Raw genomic sequence first — 19,279 nt, forward strand, 5'->3', positions numbered from 1 at the left:
TTGACCAGGAAATTCCACAGTCCCTGGTACCTGGACTGTGGCCTAAAAGGTAAAGTGGGTACAGGGAACACAGGCTCCACCAGGTGCTGCCCTGGGCCCTGCCTGTGGCCTGATCCTTGGCCCAGAGGCCGGGAAATGGACCCTGGTGCAGGTCCTCATGTGCTGTCCCACCTCCTGCCATGATCAAAAGTTCACGATACTGACTTGAGACTGACTGCAAAGACCTATGCTCTTAACAACTTAGCTAAATAAGCTCCATAGAACACAACAGGAAAACTGCTAACTGAACGAGTGATTGCACAAGAGGCGTGGTACTTTTCTTGGAGGTTCATAGTAAAAGACTTGTATATTATCTATGAAACAAAAGTTTAGGCCGGGCACAGTGTCTCATGCCTGTAATCCCAGTATTTGGGGAGGCTGAGGTGAGAGGATCACTTGAGCCCAGGAATTAGAGACAGCAGTGAGCTATGATCTTGCCATTGCTCTCCAGACTGGGTGACAGAGTGAGACCTTGACAAAGAAAAATAATAACATTTAATTTAATTTAATTTAAAAATAAAATTTTTTAAAATGCTGGACTAGAGAAGTAAAAGAGCTCTGATTATCACCTGTTTTCATACCTGTGATTCTTGGTTAGACTTTCTACGAGGAGCACCTGTGGCTTAGCTATTCAGCTAAGACAGCTTTTCACAGTACACAGAGAAGTATGCTGGCTTCTCTGCCACAATTCAGGATTCAGGGTTCTACCCATGATAATCTGTCTCAAAAAGCCTATAGGCAATACTGGGGTAACGATACACACAACAGAAGAATAAATCCAGTTTAAGTTACTTAATCCATTGCACCCTTTCAGGAACAAAAAAATCAGTCTAATCAGCATCAAAAATTATCTCCTGATGATCTCAGTAGGGCCTCCTGGTAAGAGGTTAAGGTGTTGAGTCATTGGATTGTATTTAAGTAAAATAACCCCTAAGTGTAAAGGAAGTGGAAATTTAGAGTCTTTATTATTCTTTTTACAACAAAAGAAAGAAGTTTTTTTTTAAACAAAGGTTTTCTTTAATAAATTATAAAAAATGTCATGTGCTCTTTGGGAATAATGTTGAAAAATTAATCTCCCAGAGATTGGTTATATCAAATTTTCCTGAGCCCCAAACAATGAAAAATCAACCAAAATCCCACTGACCAAGACCATGACTATAAATATTTTATGGTGCTTTTGTATGCTAAAATCAGTACCAGCCACTCAATTACAGCTAACTATAACATTAAATAATTGTTCTTCCATATTATGAAAAATCTTTGGAAACATTAATAAAACACCTACACAGTATTCAATCATGTACATCTACTTCTGGTTAGCAATTGACTTAACCAGAGACGCTGTTAGTCTCATTTTGTTTGAGGCCTTTGTTTTTTCATGTTCTTTGGCTTTGCTTTTATTTTTGCTTTGATGAACAATGTTGTATTTATTTTTCTTATCTTGCCTGGAATATAATATTATGTATACGTATCATTAAAACATTTCTATAGGCTGGGCACAGTGGCTCATGTCTGTAATCCCAGCACTTTGAGAGGCCAAGGCCAACTGATCACAGGGTCAAGGGATCGAGACCATCCTGGCCAACATGGTGAAACCCTCATCTCTACTAAAAAAACACAAAAATTAGCTGGGCATGGTGGTGTTCACCTGTAGCCCCAGCTATTCGGGAGGCTGAGGTAGGAGAATCGCTTGAACCTGGGAGGCGGAGATTGCAGTGAGCTGATATCAAGACACTGCACTCCAGCCTGGTGACAGAGTGAGACTCCATCTCAAAAAACAAAACAAAACAAAACAAAACAAAACAAACAAACAAAAAAACCCACACACACACATTTCTATAATTGATATATATACCTAAAACATAAGAAGAAGGATATTAAGTCAAAAATCAAAGAGGCAGACGACCAAGGTTCTGGTACACTGCTTTCTAAATCTGTGGATGCAGTTTAAACACCATATTCTCATTCCATGTCCGCCACAACATGGAATACTATTATTTGTTTGAATATTTGATAACTGAAAAGTAAATGTGACATTCCATTGTTATAACTTGTACTTACAGGAAAAGTAATTTAAATAAATGGAATCATGCCACATTTTTAATTGAAATGTATTAAAAGATCAATTTATCTGATTATTAAAAATACATCCTGACTTTCAATCAATGTTAAACACATGATAAATATCTCTGAATTTCCTTTGTTCTTAAACATTTTATTTCACTTATTGCTACCTTTTTTTTAAAAAAAAAAAGAGATGAGGTCTCACCATTTTGCCCAGGCTGCTGTTGAACTCCTAGGCATAGGCAATGATCCTTTCATCTCAGCCCTCCCAAAGTATTTGGCTACTTTTAAAAATCAGAGAGAGATGTCATTGGCTTGGTCCACAGAAGTGCAGACTTTTGACTACATATCCAAAATTTGAAACTGAGTTCAAATAATTCCATTCTATAGCTGAAAATTCTATTTTTAGACACTCAATTTGATTATTTAATAGTGACAGTGGTCTCACACAAGATGGAATTATTGTTTCTTATCTTTAAAAGTTATCTCAATTTTGCTTTACATTTATGGCATTTCATTTTTATTATACATTGTTTTCCAAAGTATTGCATGCTATATTCTTTTTTTCAACTCAAACCTAATTTTTGATAGGCTTCTATGAGCATTTTGCATTATCATTCAAGCTAATTGTACTTAAAAACAAACAAAAAGCAAAGAAAGCAGGTATGAGGGTTACCGGCTTGCAGGTACACTCAGTCACTAGAAAAGTATCCATATACCAACTTTAGCAGGATGTGGGAGTTTTGCCATTGACTTTTTTCCATTCATAGTCTCCTTGTGAACAGTGTAAGTGAAATGAGCTGGTTGGTGGTCTGTGCCTGTACTGTCATTGCTGGGAAACCGTCAGGATCACAATGGTCCTTTGTTGGCTGGCTTGGCAGTGATGCCAGGAGCTGAATGGGCCACAGAGACTGAACTAGTTACGATGACTGCTCTGTCCTCTCTAACAACCAGAAGCCCTCCCTGTCTCTTAGCCCGGCCACCCTGAGATGACAGCACAGATGTGGAGATGCTCCAGTTGCCCCCATCAATATGCTGCACCAAATTGCTTAATGGAAAATTCTGGCTTTCTGATGGTCACTCTCAAATTCAGGAGGAGCACCAATCTCACCAGAAACTTGCAAAAGCATGTAGATAAGCAAGATAAAAGTAAATCACAAAAAAACCGTGGTATAATGGTGTGCTAATCAATCTCAGTGAAATTGCCTGGTGACTGTTAGCTAAATAGCAGAGAGGAGGGAGAATAAAATATGAAAGGACAAAATTAGAAAACAAACAAACAAGCAAACAAACAAAAAGCTCCTGGAGGCAGGCAGCCCAAAAGTCTGATCTGACAATTTAGGTCATAGTGATTTTTGTATTGATTGATTTTTGTCATATTAGATATTAGGTCCCCCAGAGCCCAGATTTTTAGCTTTACATGCAGCCCCTACTGACAGAGAGGAGACTGAAGTTTATGAAGCAGGTAGGATAAAAAAAGATGATTAATCAAAAAACTAGTTGCTTTTTCTTCTAACAGCTTTCTGCCCACCCAGACTTCTGGTTTTGTTTTAAAAGCCACTGCCTTTGGAAACACGCAGGATCTTTTCTATAGGAGAAGATCAAATGATGTTAATCAGGCCATGAGGCCTAATGCTTTAAGGCAACTGTCTCTTTACATTATACACATTCTAGCTCTATAAGGGGAAATGATTTTTATCCTAGCATTTCTTTTCTTCTTCTTCTTCTCTTCCTCCCCCTCCTCCGTCTCTCCCTTTAAATCTTAAGTTTGACCAATTTGTACAAAATATATTTTCTTCTGTAATACTCTTTTTCCAACCCCCAAGAAGGAACAATCTATTGTTGCATCTTACAGTCAAGAAAGACAAGGTGATGGAACAATGCATCCCCCTTCTCTTCTTGGCGTCCCTCACATTTCGGGTTGCTCATTTTAGGTTACATTTCAGTGCACTGCTCGAAGCCCAGGCTTCTGCCTGCTCATTCCCTTTTCTCCTCCTCAGCTATTGGTTTTGCCTGATGGATTCAGTTCCATTTAACTACAGATGTAAATACTTTCACAGCTGTTCTCAATAGCTTTTTTTGACCCAGTCTTTTCTTCAAGAACACAACCATCATCGTTTGTATTCTGTGGCATTTAAGCCTGAAGATGCAAACAGTGAGGGGCTGGGTAGAAGATACGTAATAATAGTCGTCAGACATTTGACCTGCCACCCCATGGATGTAGGGTTAAACATCTATAGGAATATAGAGCCAATAGAACAGTGATTCCGAAAGAGGGGCATGTAGTAAGTAGAGTCACTTGGGCACTTCTTCAGGTTACAATCTTTCTCTACTGAGATGCTAATATGCCTGCTGTAGAGTGCCACTGTTACTGTGGGAATGTGATTTATTTCTCAGGAGCATTAGGACAGAAAAATTTAGAGAACTAGAGAAATGGACTATAAATTCCACAAGATCAGGTAAACTGCATATAACTTCCTTATCGTTTTATTCCTAAGGCCTAACAGGGACTGGCACATAGCAGATGCTCAAAAAATCTTGAAGTATTGTCTTGTCTATAAATTGAAATAAAAACTTCAGGGAAACAAATTTTGTTTTAATGTAAGAATGATCTAATAATATGAAGCATTGACCAAGGTGAGTTGCCATGACAGACAGAAACTGGGGGCACTGGTATGCCAGTGGAGAGTTGACCCCATCTATGGGACTAACAGACGGACAGCCAGTTTGTCCCCAGGACAAGAGAAAACTCTAACATGTTTTATTTCATGACGATGAAAAGATTCATATTTGGAGGGTATAAAGAGAAGCATACTGGCACATCGTCAGTTTAAATGAGGGAATCAAATGCTTATGCTTTGCTTTCTGAAGATTCTGTGTTAAATTTGAACTACAGTTTATTAAATCCTAAATCTTAAATTTCTATTTATAATAATTTGGGGTTTGTTATTAAGAAGAATACTTTTACCTTGGAGAGTCTCTGAGTACTTGGGTGTCTTTCTCTAGAGCTCTATATGAATGCTGGCACATATTAGTACGAAGATGCCTTCTGCCTACAGACAGCAAAACCTTTTAACCTCTCCTCTTTGCCAGAGTCATTTGGAAAACAGATTTTGAAATAAGCTTGATCATGGCACACAAGAAAAGTCCAACATTTTCTTGAAACATTGGAAGTCTCTTGAGGTTTTGCCCTCCTTCTCTTCCTTTTTCCTGCTCCTCTGTAATTCTGAATGAAATTTATCATCCAAGGGAATGGGGTACCATGATAATTTTTTTTTGATATTGATGCATTGTACAGTCATTTACGCTGAATATCTGTGGCCTATTATCAGGAAGTCATAAAGTGGGAAGCCTCAGTGCCCACACAGGGCAAGACCATCAGCGTTGATGTGAGGATATTTTGGTCAAGAGCGCCACCTCTCAGCAGTGAATCCACGTGGCCCCCTGTGGGCCAAAATCAGAGCAACCGTTAGTCAGTGGAAGAGTGAATCATCTAGTCACTAGTATTTTCTCATTGCTCTTTACACAATTACCTTTTCTACTAAATGGTGAGGAAGTACCTGAGACTATGCATCGTGCCTGTTTTGGATAAACCTGGGCTCTGAAAAGCAGCCCTGAGTTTTCTGTGTCAATAGTTTTGCATTATCTATTAATCCACTATTAAAAGAGGGTAATGGAAAATTCTTAGCTACTTATTTAAAAATGTAGCTTCTTACAGAGTAAAGCAAGTCTTCAAACTTTATTGAGTTTAAGTATTATTCCTTAGCATTTTAGAGATCGTAGAGTTCTTCTAAGCCCTTTCTTTTATAGGTGAGGAATATGGGGTTCAGAGTGGTGCAATGACTTTCTATGACTCCCCTGCTGACTCCCAGCCACTGTCTGCTGCCCTCAGGCCCTTTCCTTTGAACTCTTTTCTTTGGATTCCCAGGATTTTACAGCTTAGTGGGTACCAGAAAATTGAGACAAAATAAAAACAAATTGTGATATCAGACTGTATCTGAATAGAAATTTTATCTTTGTATATTTGTTATTTGTGGCTAGTGCTTATAAAGCACAAATCTCTCTATCCATAACACACACAACACACAGATGTTGATTTGAGTAAACTTATGTAAATCACTGTAGCTGTGTCTGAATTTATTCATGCAAAAATTTTGAAAAAGCAGTTTTAGATTATTCTTTATAGGGAGCTTTGAAGTCATTTAAAATATACACCTGTATGTATTAATATGATGTGACATTTTCTAAGCAACATGCCATTTTTTTTTCTGAGACAGTATCTCACTCTGTCACCCAGGCTGGAGTACAGTGGCATGATCTCAGCTCACTGCAACATCCATCTCCCGGGTTCAAGCAATTCTCCTGCCTCAGCCTCATGAGTAGCTGGGACTACAGGTGCTCACCACCACACCCAGCTGATTTTTGTATTTTTAGTGGAGATGGAGTTTTATCATGTTGGCAAGGCTGGTCTCAAACTCATAACCTCAAGTGATCCACCCACTTCGGCCTCCCAAAGTGCTGGGATTCAGGTATCAGCCACTGAGCCTGGCCACTTGCCTAACTTAGAGACTTTTGGAGATAATGTCATGTTCTGGGTGACATGGAGGAAATTTTATATCTTTTTTTTTTTTTTAACTGTAAAGTGGTGTTGCTGTCACAGGAGAAAGGTAGTAGGCTAAAGATGAGAACATTTAGGTTCAAGTTCAGTGTCAGTCACTTAGTAGCTCTGTGGTTTAACCCAAGTCACTTAAACTCTCTGGTGTGTGAGTGAGTGTGTTTGTGTTTGTGTGTGTGTGTGTGTGTGTGTGTGTGTGCTTGTTAGAGGGTAGGTGTTGTAATAAGAAAATCTAAACTGCCTTTTCTCATTGGATTGTTCTTACCATCACATTCAACAATGTACTCGAAACTTCTTTGAAACATAAATCAAGTTTAAGTTAGTATTACAAATGCCACAGCATTTGCTCACCACCATGTAGCATGCCAAAAGGAGGCAGTTTGGATGGAATCCCAGCTTCACCACTCACTAGCTGTGTGACCTCTGGTGAGTGCTGAACCTGCCTGAGCTCCACATCCTGATGGAATAGAAAGGTAGTATTACACATCTCTTGTTGGGTTGTTATAAGTACAGTGATTCATGTAAGTCATGAAGTCAGAAGTCAAGCCCATAACATATCAATGGTAGTTTGTCTTCACATTATGAGATTCTTGGCTCTTGCTTTTCCTATGGTTCTGTGGGATCATCAGTCTAGGAGAGTTTGGCCTGCTGGCCCTTGATACATTTACTTAGATCTCCTTTACTTGTTTACAAAGGTAAGACGCCACCTGAAATAACATAGAACAAATTAATGTGTCATGAAACAAAATCATCTTCAGTAAACATTCAAGAGTTTGAAGGCTAAAGCCAAAGATACATATATTTTTAATTCTAACCTTATCATTCTCATCTTCAGAGCTATGTCTCTTTAAGAAAAATTCTACTCCAAGAGAAGATCTGGTTTCAGGATGCCTCCCGGACTGGAAGCATGTACCTAGTAAGTGTCCCCAATAATTTCAGACCCTTTACAACTTCATGGATTTTATAAATAACTCATATTTTTATTTGTATTACAAATAATTTAGTTCCTTTACTCAATTTCCCCTATCCAATTTTGAACTTCACTAAGGGTTAGATATTTTCTGATTTTTCCCACTATACCTAATATTTAAGTTACATGAATGATTCAAAGATCATTAATGCTTTGACATTGTGTAAGCCTGGACTCCTGCTGTGCCTCAATTACTTTCTTGTTGGGCATCTTTCAAAAATTTGCTTTAATTCTGTAAACCTCAGCTTCTTTGCTCACAAAATGAAGGCAACCTTACAGAGTGCTGATGAGTTTGAGAAATAATACCTGGAAAGCCCCCAACAGGTAAATAAAAGCCTTCAATTAAAGCTCACTAGTTATTTTTTTACAAATAAGGAAAAAAATCAGGCTTTGAGGGATTGTTGCAGATAAAAAGGCCAAGCACAGTGTCTCATGCTTGTAATCCAAGCACTTTGGTCGGCTGAGGCAGGATGATCGCCTGTGGCCAGGAGTTTGAGACCACCCTGGAAAACATAGTGAGAACTCATCTCTGCAAACAAATTTAAAAGTTTATTATCAATATTTGTCTCCTTTAAATTGTCTATTATGGTTATTACCAGCACGATGGCCTTCATCGCTAGGCATATGCCTAAGTATTGGCTCAGATTCCCAAGAATGAAAGAAAAACATGGGAAAGGAGGGAGGAAAAAAAGCCAGAGCAGCATGTTAAGAGCAGACCCCTTCTGTTAGACCCAAATCAGCCAACGCAGAACAATACATGCATTCTGTGGTCCAGAAAAGGCCCAGCACATTTCATGAGCCTGATAAAAGAGAACACTAATGAGATGGTGCCACTTACTGGTAGTCTTCTAATACTACAGGCGGCTACTCGGTAAGCAGTGAGGAGCTCGTTGCCAAAGGAGCCTCCACGTGCTTTCCCACTTGTCTTTACTGAGTAGGTGGGAAGATGGGAAGACAGGCACGATGTTTCTACACTCTTCTCTCTAACCTGCCCTGAGAGGTGCGTGGACAGGACCCATTATCTGTTTAGCAGTGCTTTGCAGCTTTGCCTGCTGCTCCTGGGATCACAGATCCTCTCTGTGCCTATAAATTGGCTCGTTAGCAACTCGTCAGCAATTAACTAATATATTAGTCAATCAAAAATAACAAAGAATGATGAGATTCTTCTTGACATTTGCAAGTTAAACTGTGGCCTTGATCACCATTCAGAATTCTCTTTCCCCAATCTGAAAAGAAGGGGCAGTGGTGGAGTGGGGGAGGAATGCTCGTCGTTAATTATGAAAGCATAAGGAACAATGTTTTATCTGATGGTGGCTTCTGCAGCTACTTGCTGACAATTATCTTTTAAATTCAATGGTGTTGAGTGAAGAGTCCTAAAGTGCTCTCCGGACATTATCTGATTCAGTCCTGAATCCCTAGGAAAGAGAAAATGAGCAGATTTAATTATCCTTGTATTATTCATTCACTTCTTCATAGCAGTATCTATAGAGGGAAACTAAGCCCACCAATAAAGGAAAAATCTAATGGCCCAGGTATAAAGTTGCATGTCCTTCAACTGTGAGGGAATCTTGTTTTAAAGGTTAGAATTTTAGAATTAGAAGCATTTTTTAAAATTAGATGGTCCAGCTCCTTTTATAGACGACAAATAGTTCTATGATTATCTCTCTCAGCTTTTTGGTGATCTGTGTTTTAAACTTGATTGCCATGTTTGGTTTTGTTACAGAATGATCTGGCTCTATTAACAAGTCAGGCTATAAAACACCTTCTACAATGTGTCATTTATGGGGAGAGAGTGGGCCTGGGAGAGAATTAGAAACAGCTGAAGGCATATACAGGCCCATCGTGGCTCTTGTTTTAAAGGCGATTTAAAAGCTCAAATGAAGAGAGAATGAGGAGAAGCAGAAAGTTGGAACAGAACAGATGTTGCTCAGCTGTGACTCTGGCAATAGATGTTCCCTGGCCTTGGGGACAAGGAGGAACCATCCCTGGCAGTGTGACATGCTTTCTCCCCAACTCCCTGCCTCCCTCTCCTCACCTGGGCATGGGAGAAGAGAGGGACAGGAGTCTCACAATCGGAATATGCTTGCTTTATAGAAATGTCAAAATAGATTGATTTTATTCATTAAATAAACTTTTTTTTTTTTTTTTTTTTTTTTGAGATGAAGTCTTGTCTTGTCACCCAGGCTGCAGTGCAGTGCCTCAATCTCAGCTCACGGCAACCTCCACCTCCTGAGTTCAAGCAATTCTCTTGCCTCAGCCTCCCATGTGGCTGAGATTACAGGTGCCTGCCACCATGCCTGGCTAATTTTTTGTATTTTCAGTAGAGGGTTTTGTCATGTTGTCCAAACTGGTCTCAAACTCCTGACCTCAGGTGATCCACCCGCCTCAGACTCCCAAAGTGCTGGGACTGAAAGTGTGAGCCATTGCGCCCAACTAAATGAACATTTTTGAGCTCCTGGTTTGTGATGCTCTACAAACACCTGATGGTGCACACCTCCTTGCCTTTGGACAGGTGATTGATTCTGCCTGAAATGTGTCTCCTTTCTAAATCCACCACAATTACCATGATTTTCTTATCACCACGTCTAGGGGAGACCATGCTAGGTTCTAGGCTCTGGGGATAAAAGATGGATCAGATACAGTGTCCACCTTCAAGAATCTTTCTGTCTAGTATCACTATCATGATAAAACTGCTTGAGAAATCTCTATGAAATCAGAAAAGTACTTCCAAAAAGTGAGAGAATTCTGCAATTTCATGGTTTCCCATCTGGTACTTCCACTTTCAAAGGCACGTCCCACTTTGAAATGACAAGGGCAGTCATCAAAAAGGAAACTTTACCTAACGTATAAGCTAAGAAAATTGTCTTTTCATTTAGAATGAACCAAGAATGCACGTATTTCTTGAGATGCGCTTTATATAGAAAAACATTTCTGCTTAGTATTCCCTTGCAAGCTCTAAAATATGATTCTTTGGCAAGACAGCCACCTCAGATTCACCCAGTATTTACATGTCAGTACAACATTCTAACATAGCTCCTCTCCAATTGAAGTGTTATACCCACACAGAAGACCCTAATGATTGCCAGAATCTCCAGATTTCAATTTTGGAAAATCCCAGGAGGCCGTGTAGGTGCTGGAAAATATATAATCCATGGTGTTACAAAGTTTAAGTCCTGACACAGCAACCTAACAAGTATGGAACGTTGAGCAAGTTGTTTAACCTTTCTGTGCTATTTCCGTAACTGTGGGAAGCAGACAGTATACTCTGCAGGGTTGTATGGATTCGAACAATATGGTAGAGATCCCAGCAAAGGGCCTGGCACAAATCAGGTGTTGTGTAAAGAAAGATCTTATCATTGTCTGTCAGGAGCGGTGGCTCATGCCTGTAATCCTAGCACTTTAGGAGGGCGAGGCAGGTGGATCACCCTCGGGTGGGTGACCTGAGGTCAGGAGTTCAAGACCAGCTTGACCAATATGGTGAAACCCAGTCTCTATTAAAAATACAAAAATTAGCCAGGCCTGGTGGTGGGCGCCTGTAGTCCCAGCTACTCAGGAGGCTGAGGCAGGAGAATCGCTTGAACCCAGGAGGCAGAAGCTTCAGTGAGTTGAAATCATGCCACTGCACTCCAGTCTGGGTGACAGAGTGAGACTCCGTCTCAAAAAAAAAAAATAATAAATAATTAAAAAAAATTATTATTGTCATATAAATACTTCTTGTACTCACTCCCTGAAACTCTTCACCACTCCCACAAATTCTCCCCCCTTCAATGAGAGTGCCCAACTGTCCTGCACTTTTAGTGAAGCAAAGCATTGCCATTTTAGTAGCTGCCCTTTTATTTTCTTGTGTCAATACCTGTTACTGTTACTTGCAATATTCCCCATTTGCTGCCTTTGTCATTTGCCGTTCCCCTTTCTTGTTTTCTTCTCTTTTCCACCACACTTCTACACTTCTTAGCTTACATGCTGACATGGTTTGACTTTTATGACTCTTACAACATTGAAGTGGCTTTATCTTTTCTGGACATCAAAGCAAAGGATCCCTAAGTGGTAGGTGTCACTTGGGCAAAATCCAAATCATGTTTTGGTTTGATGGTTTTACTGTTGGATGCTCTAGATTTTTTTTTTCTGTTAGACATACTTTTAACTCTTTTCCCCTTTTAATTTTTCTGATTTCTATGCCATTCCAGATGCATAGTATTACTGAAATTTTGGCCACTACGATAACCACGATTTTGCTGCAAAATGTCAATCTACTCTTTAATAGTTAGAAATGCACTAGAACAACAATAACCGTAATTTCCTTTGGTTAGAAGTAAGGAAGAAATATTCCAAATGATTGGAAACTTAATATTTTCAGAAATTTTTCCTAGTTCTCTTTTCATGTAACTCATTCTGTGTATTACTTAACTTTGCTGCTGTTTGTTAATTTTTTTAAGGAATCACCGTATTCCTTTATATAACAGGAAAATGCTACTACTGAGTGTATACCATTGTTTCATTTATTTTTGTCTGTTTGGAAAAGGATTATGCCACCAGGTCTAAGACACCTGATGATTCATCACACAGCAGCTCCCAGAGGCAGTGGCAGCCCTCAAAATCCTCTATGAAATGCACTTGAAACCCTGCCTTATTCCTTATGATGCATGCAGAGAAGCAGAGTCCAACCATAGCTTTGGTCACTCTGAAAAGATGAAAGTTTGAGTCTATCCCATATGACAAATATGAGGCTGTAAAGTAGCGAAAGCCTGTTGTCCGATTATGAAAACCTGTAGTCACTGAAGATGGTCCTCCATGGAGAAGATCTGAAGGCTAACTAAAAAACACTGATGTAAGAGATTATGGACTCAGAGAATTAAAACAAAACAGTAACATTGTCTTTATATATGCAGAACCTCTCCACTCTGTAAATTGGATGTGTCCAGAGGTGGCTCTAACACATCTGTTAATGGTAATTGGTTTTGAGCCTAGAAGCCAAAAGGTCCTTGGCCTAATGGAATGAAAACACATCTTTTGTAGAGCAAAGTTTTACCATCACCCTCAGTCACCAGAGACTTGGTTCACTCAGTTGCTGCTCCTTTGAACAGAAAGATCTCCATTGGCTCTTTAGTAAATGCCTGATTTTGTGGGGAAAGTAGTGTGCACCCTTTGACATTTTTTTTTCCTGTGCCGCAATATTTTGCCACAGGCAAGAAAGTGGCAAAATAGAACAAAGCCCAATCTCTTCCCCTTGAACAAACATTCCTTTTGTAATGTTCCTTCGCTCCCAGACTTAATATCCTACATTTATCTTCTTTGAGCTGAATTTCTCTACTTTAACCTAGTTACATAAATGATCAAAGCCATCCTCTAATTCCTCTCATCTTTCCAGTCTCTGTCAGGGGTAAGCTCAAGAGCCTTTCTACACTAATTAAAAGAGAAGATACTATGTGAAACTTGTTTACCTTATAACTCATTCATTTAAATATAAACATAGCATCAATTTTCTCCTGATTATAATTCATTGACAATGTAAGGAATGTGATTTTAAGCATTTTATTTTTAAACATTAGAGTGTAGTCTCCTAATCTTAGCATTATTGATGTTTTGTGCTGGATAATCCTTTCTGGTAGAAGGTTGTCATGCACTCTGCAGGAATTTTAACAGCAGACCTGGCCTCTGCTTCATACATGCTCCTCCCCTCCTCTGCCCCTTTTCTGAGACAACCAAAAATGTATCCCAATATTGCCAAATGTCCCCTTTGGGTGAAAGAAACCTGGATTGAGAAAACAATATTTACCCCCCCTTTTTTTTTTTAATCTAGGAAGATGTAGCAGGCTGATGCAGCACTTCTTCCTTGAATATCTTAAAGGAAAAAAAAAAAACGGAACTTGGATTTTTGGTCAGACTTGATCTCTACTCTTTAGTCAGCTCCCAGAATATACTTAGGAATGTTTTCTGACAAAGTTTCTCATATGAATCTGTCACTACCTATTTTCATGCCCAATTCTTCACATGCTTCTTATTTTGTAAAAAAGTTTACAAAATCCATTTCAGACATGTAATATCACTGGATTTCCACAACATTAAGAAGTGGGTACTAATAGCCACGGGGGAGCACCAAGTGCTATGAAAAGAAATATTTGGAGGAAGACGGACGGGCTAGAGCTTCAGTTCTGGTACCACTATTTCCTGGCTCTGAAAACTGAGGCCAGTTTTTTAGCTTCAGTGCACCTCAGTTTCCTCATCTGGAATGTGGTATCATTAATACCTTGGAGTGATATTGAGAGAATAAAACAAGATGAGAGATATGACAGTGCTTCACACTAACAGAGGCTCAATCAGCTGTAGCTTTGATTATTATCACTCTGAGTCCAGAGTTTTGTGTGCTCACAGGTACATAGCAGCTCTCTCAATAGTGGCAGATTTTGCCCCTGTTCTGGCCACAGATCACTTTAAGAATCATCCAAACAAAAAAAAATTCTCATAAGCAACACAATTTGTAGACAATTTAAGGGATATTCACTGGTTCTCCTGAAATATATATTGGGTCCAAATAAAGAATTCCTCTAATGAGAGCCTTCTAATTTCAAACATCTTTTCTTCCAATTGACTCAAGTACGTTGTGCCAAATCTCCTTCCTTGCTCATTGCTTTAAAATGGAATCACCTGCTGTGGAAATAAAATGATTCCTATTTCCTCTAACCTAATGCTAGAGGAAGATGCTTGACCAGTGCATCACTGAAATATGTCTTTGGTTCTGTGAAGTAGAACCAGGCTTGTCGATTTCCCTTCTTCAACAGAAAAGCGGAAGAAGGGTATTTGGTAAAAAGGGATTCAGCATATCCAGTATGATTATGCACAGTATTAGTTTCCTATTACTATTGTAACAAATTACCATAAACTTAGCACAAACTTATCATCTTACAGTTCTGGAGGTTAAAATGGATCTCACTAAGCTAAAATCGAGGGGTGTACCATGCTACATTCCCTCCTGGAAGCTCTAGGAAAGAATCTAATTTTCCTGGGTTTTTTTCAGCTTTTTGAATCTTCCTTCATTCCTTGGCTCATGACCCCTTCCATCTTCAAAGCCCGCAATGGCCAGTTTGAATCTTTCTCCCATCAAATCCCTTTGGTATTCATTCTTCTCTTTCCCTTTTCCACCTTTAAGAACCCCTGAGATTACATCTCACTCATCAGGATAATCCAGGATAAACTCCTCATTTTAAGTTCAGCTGACTAGCAAACTTAATACCATATGTTACCATTCTCCTTTGCCATGTAATATAGAAATATTTAAGTGCTGGAAAAATCAGCACAGACATCCTTAAGAGGCTACTATTCTACCTACTAGAGTCAAACATCTTGGTGTCTTTAATGACATAGTAGGAATAAGTCATGTTATGAACCCTACGAACATATGCAATTTAGCAAACCAAGAAGTTGGCACTATTTTTGAGTCTTCACAATAACTATGTATATTTAGATAGTAATGTCCCCTTCAAAATTCCATATCATCTTTAAATAGAGTCCCTCAAAAGCTATACTCAATTCACACTTTTTCAGCAATCTGACATATTCCAATTCCTGATAACTTAGGTAACCGGAGAAATTCTTTAAAGTTCACTACACAAATGTCTTTGGTTAAGACAACTCACCTGTACTATGCAAAGAAGGTTGCAAATACAGACAGAGATACCCATGGAGACAAAATGAAGCCTGCATGAATCAGGAGGAGCTCAAAGGAAATCAAGGCATTGTTGGCAAAAGAAGATAAGGCTGCTCAGAAGCAACTGTAAGGGCTGCACTGCATATTCACCAGCTAGCTTGCAGCTCCACTGCTTCATGGCACCAATCTCTAGAAAGCCCCTCATTACAATCTTCTGCAAATCCAGCACCCTCATCTTCCGTATTCTCCTGGATCTTTTTGTTCATTTGCTTTTGTATTCCTCCAGTGGACCTGACTGACTTTGCCTCTGATTCTTGTTCCTTCTTTTTAAACCTTGATTCTTCCATTTTTAAAAAATTTTTAATGTTTTAGAGACATGTTCTGTTTCCCAAGCTGGAATGATCATAAACCACTGCAGTTTCAAACTACTGGGCTCAATTGATCCTCCCATCTAAGCCTCCTGAGTAGCTGAAATAAAGGCACCACCACCACACCTGGCTTGGTCTTTATTTAGCACCACTTACCATCATAAAAATGGTTTCCAGGTCATTTTCCTAACCATGTTTAACACAAGCCCCAATGCCCTTGGCATTTATTTGGATCTTAGTCATTTTTAATGTTTTTGCTGAACCAGTCTTCAAAAAAACTATTTCATGCCTTTTTTCTCCTTATATTAATCCATTCTCGCATTGCTATAAAGAACTACCTGAGACTAGGTAATTTATAAATAAAAGAGATTTCATTGGCTATACAGGAAGCATGGCTGCAGAAACTTAAAATTATGGTGAAAGGTGAAAGGGAAGCAGGCATCGTCTTCACATGGTGGAGCGGAAGAGAAAGAGAGCAAAGTGGGGAAGTGCTACACCTTATTAAACAACCAGATCTCGTGAGAACTCACTATCACAGGAACAGCAAGGGGAAAGTCAGCCACCATAATCCAATCACCTCCCACCAGGTCCTTCCTCCAACTTTAAGGATTACGTTTGACCTGATATTTGTGGGGTCACAGAGCCAAACCATGTCACTCCTTAAACCTCAAATGCCTCCTCCTCTATTCACAAATATTCTAGCCTCCTTTCTTCCCAGAGGCCTTTGACGTTAGATGTGGCAGTGTTACTTATTTGCCAATGATATGTAGACAAAAGGTCATATATTACTTCCAGAGACAGGCTTTAAGAACCAGAGTGCCACTTTTCTTTTTTCCAATTTTGGCAAAAGAGGGGCAAAGAAAGCCTCCCAGCTCCCTGAGTGAGGTTGGAGCAAGCAGCATCCTCTAACTGATCTGCAACAGACACTTAGCATGAGAGATATTTCTCTCTCAGAGAGAAATAAACCTTTGATGTGTTAAACTGCTGAGATACAGGAAATAAGGTGGTTACTTGTTACTATAACATCCCAGCCTCTACTTTGCTGCCTAATTTGGTGAGAAAATAGAAGCAATCGGAAAAGAACTTCTACAACCTCCCATAACCACACCTGTGACTGATTATTAGTCTCCATATATTCTGTCCTCCTCCAACAGTTGAATGAATTCTCCATATTCCTATCTAAAGCCAATCTTTTATATTGTACACTAGATGGGAACTACTTTTCCTTACTCAAGGCTGACATTCAAATATTTCTCTCCTTTGTCTCTTACATAGTCAATGCTTCCCTTTCTACTAGATCACCTCCATCGGTAAATAAACATACACAGTATCTCCTGTTTTAATCAGTTTAATCTCTCCGCTAGTTAACATCACCCAATCCCATCGCCAATGTGTTGAAATACTTGCTCCTATTTTCTTCAAAATTATCTTACTAGGTTCTGCTTGCCCCTCTACACTGAAAACTGCTTTTGTCAGAGTCATCAATAATATAAAATTTACTAAGTCTGGAAGTCAAATCTTGGTCCTTATCTGACGTAAGATTGACTTGGTTGACCATATTCCTTCCTTTTTGAAATTTTTTTTACATGGCTTCCAAGACACAATTATCTCTTAATCCTCTTCCTGCCTCACTGGCTGCTCCCTCTTGATCTCCCAAAGTCTAAATATTGGGGTTCAGCCCTTGGATGTCTTTTCTTCTTCATTCACACTCTTTTGCCCGGTGACCTCATTTAGTTTCATGGTTTTACACTGTCAACTGAAGAATCATGAGGTTCATAAATTTAGAAAGTAAGTGTCCAGTATGTGCCAAGCAAAGTGTCTACCGCTGGTGGAGCAATGCCCAACCAGCAGTCACCAAGGCCAGGAAGGTGAAGGTTGGACAGAAGGGCCTGAGAAAACCCTGAGAAAGCGGAGGAGGGGGAGGAGGAAGAAGAAGAGGAAAAGGAGAGGGGGAGGGGGAAGAGGAAGGGGGAGAGGGGAAGCGGAAGTAGGGGAGGAGGAAGAGGAAGAGGAGAGAGTTGGGAAGGGGAGAAGGAAGAGGGGGCAGAAGGAAGAAGAAGACGGGGAGGAGAAAGAGGAAGAAGGGGAAGAAGAGCGGGAAGGAAACAAGTGGGAGGAGGAGGGAGGGGAGGGGCTTCTCCGCGCCTGCTCCTCCCAGCCGGGATCCGCGGCCGCATGGCTGCGGTCTCCTCCGCGGGCTTCTCGGGCCCCGGGGCTCGTTCCCTGCTGCGGTTCCTGCGGCTGGTGGGGCAGCTCAAGGTGAGCGGGCGGCGGGCCGGAAGGCCGCGGCCGAGCGGGCGGGACGGGGAGGCGGCGCAGCTTCCGGCTCCCGGCCCGGCCCGCGGCCTTTGCCCTTCCCGCGCCGGCCCGCCATGCCGAATTCGGGAAAGGCGCCGGCTTGCGGAGGCCTCCGGGACGCGTGCACCAGACGGTGGGCGGGGAGGCCGGGCCGGGTGGGGCAGCGCGGACGGAGCCCGGAGCCCGGAGCCCGGAGCCGCTAGGGCCGCCACTCACCACCCCAGAACGCTGTGTGTGTGTGTGTGTGTGTGTGTGTGTGTAGAGCGTGGCTCACGACCCCAGAACGCTGTGTGTGTGTGTGTGTGTAGTGTGTGTTTGTGTGTATGTGTGTAGAGCGTGGCTCACGACCCCAGAACGCTGTGTGTGTGTGTGTGTGTAGTGTGTCTTTGTGTGTATGTGTGTAGAGCGTGGCTCACGACACCCCAGAACACTGTGTGTGTGTAGTGTGTGTTTGTGTGTATGTGTGTAGAGCGTGGCTCACGACCCCAGAACACTGTGTGTGTGTGTGTGTGTGTGTGTAGTGTGTCTTTGTGTGTATGTGTGTAGAGCGTGGCTCACGACACCCCAGAACACTGTGTGTGTGTAGTGTGTGTTTGTGTGTATGTGTGTAGAGCGTGGCTCACGACCCCAGAACACTGTGTGTGTGTGTGTGTGTGTGTAGTGTGTGTTTGTGTGTATGTGTGTAGAGCGTGGCTCACGACACCCCAGAACGCTGTGTGTGTGTGTGTGTGTAGTGTGTGTATGTGTGTAGAGCGTGGCTCACGACCCCAGAACGCTGTGTGTGTGTGTGTGTGTGTGTGTGTGTGTGTGTGTAGAGCATGGCTCACGACCCTAGAACGCTGTCTCTGTGTGTGTGTGTGTGTGTCCCCACAACTCTGTGTGTGTGTGTGTGTGTGTGTAGAGCGTGGCTGCTTCTGCAGATTTTAAGTGGAGTGCTTTACCTCTGTTTCACAGTTGCATCCCAAAACAAGACTTTTCTCCCCCCAAACCCCCAAACAGGATTTAATGTAACACACTGGAGTTTGTTTCATCATGTGTGTCTTCCACGTCTCTCTCCCAAGTTCAAAGCAAATTATCTGTTTCATGCCACTCTACTATTTATAACATTCTTTAGAGATGTAGAATTCTGAGGAAGAAATGCAGTTTCACAAGGTCAGGTTATGGTGTGAATAAAAGGAAGGGTCACGGCTATTGGTAGCATCAAGCAATGAGAAAGAGTCATGACTTAACACGGAATGAGAAGTGCCTTTATCCCGTGTGGATCAGAATTTGGAAGTCTA

General features: G+C 40.9%; 1 protein-coding gene across 1 annotated transcript in view; it reads left to right on the forward strand.

Moving 5' to 3' along the window:
* The first annotated feature begins 17,704 nt into the window (after positions 1–17,704).
* Positions 17,705–19,279, forward strand: part of HDDC2 (HD domain containing 2) — a 31,009-nt gene continuing 29,434 nt past the window's right edge. Inside the window, exon 1 of the mRNA XM_010342963.2 lies at positions 17,705–17,960. Within this exon, the coding sequence (XP_010341265.1) occupies positions 17,877–17,960 (84 nt within the window). The 5' untranslated portion in view covers positions 17,705–17,876. The remainder of the gene's footprint in view (positions 17,961–19,279) is intronic.

The sequence above is a fragment of the Saimiri boliviensis genome, chromosome 4 (genome assembly GCF_048565385.1).
Source record: "Saimiri boliviensis isolate mSaiBol1 chromosome 4, mSaiBol1.pri, whole genome shotgun sequence".
NCBI lineage: Eukaryota > Metazoa > Chordata > Mammalia > Primates > Cebidae > Saimiri > Saimiri boliviensis.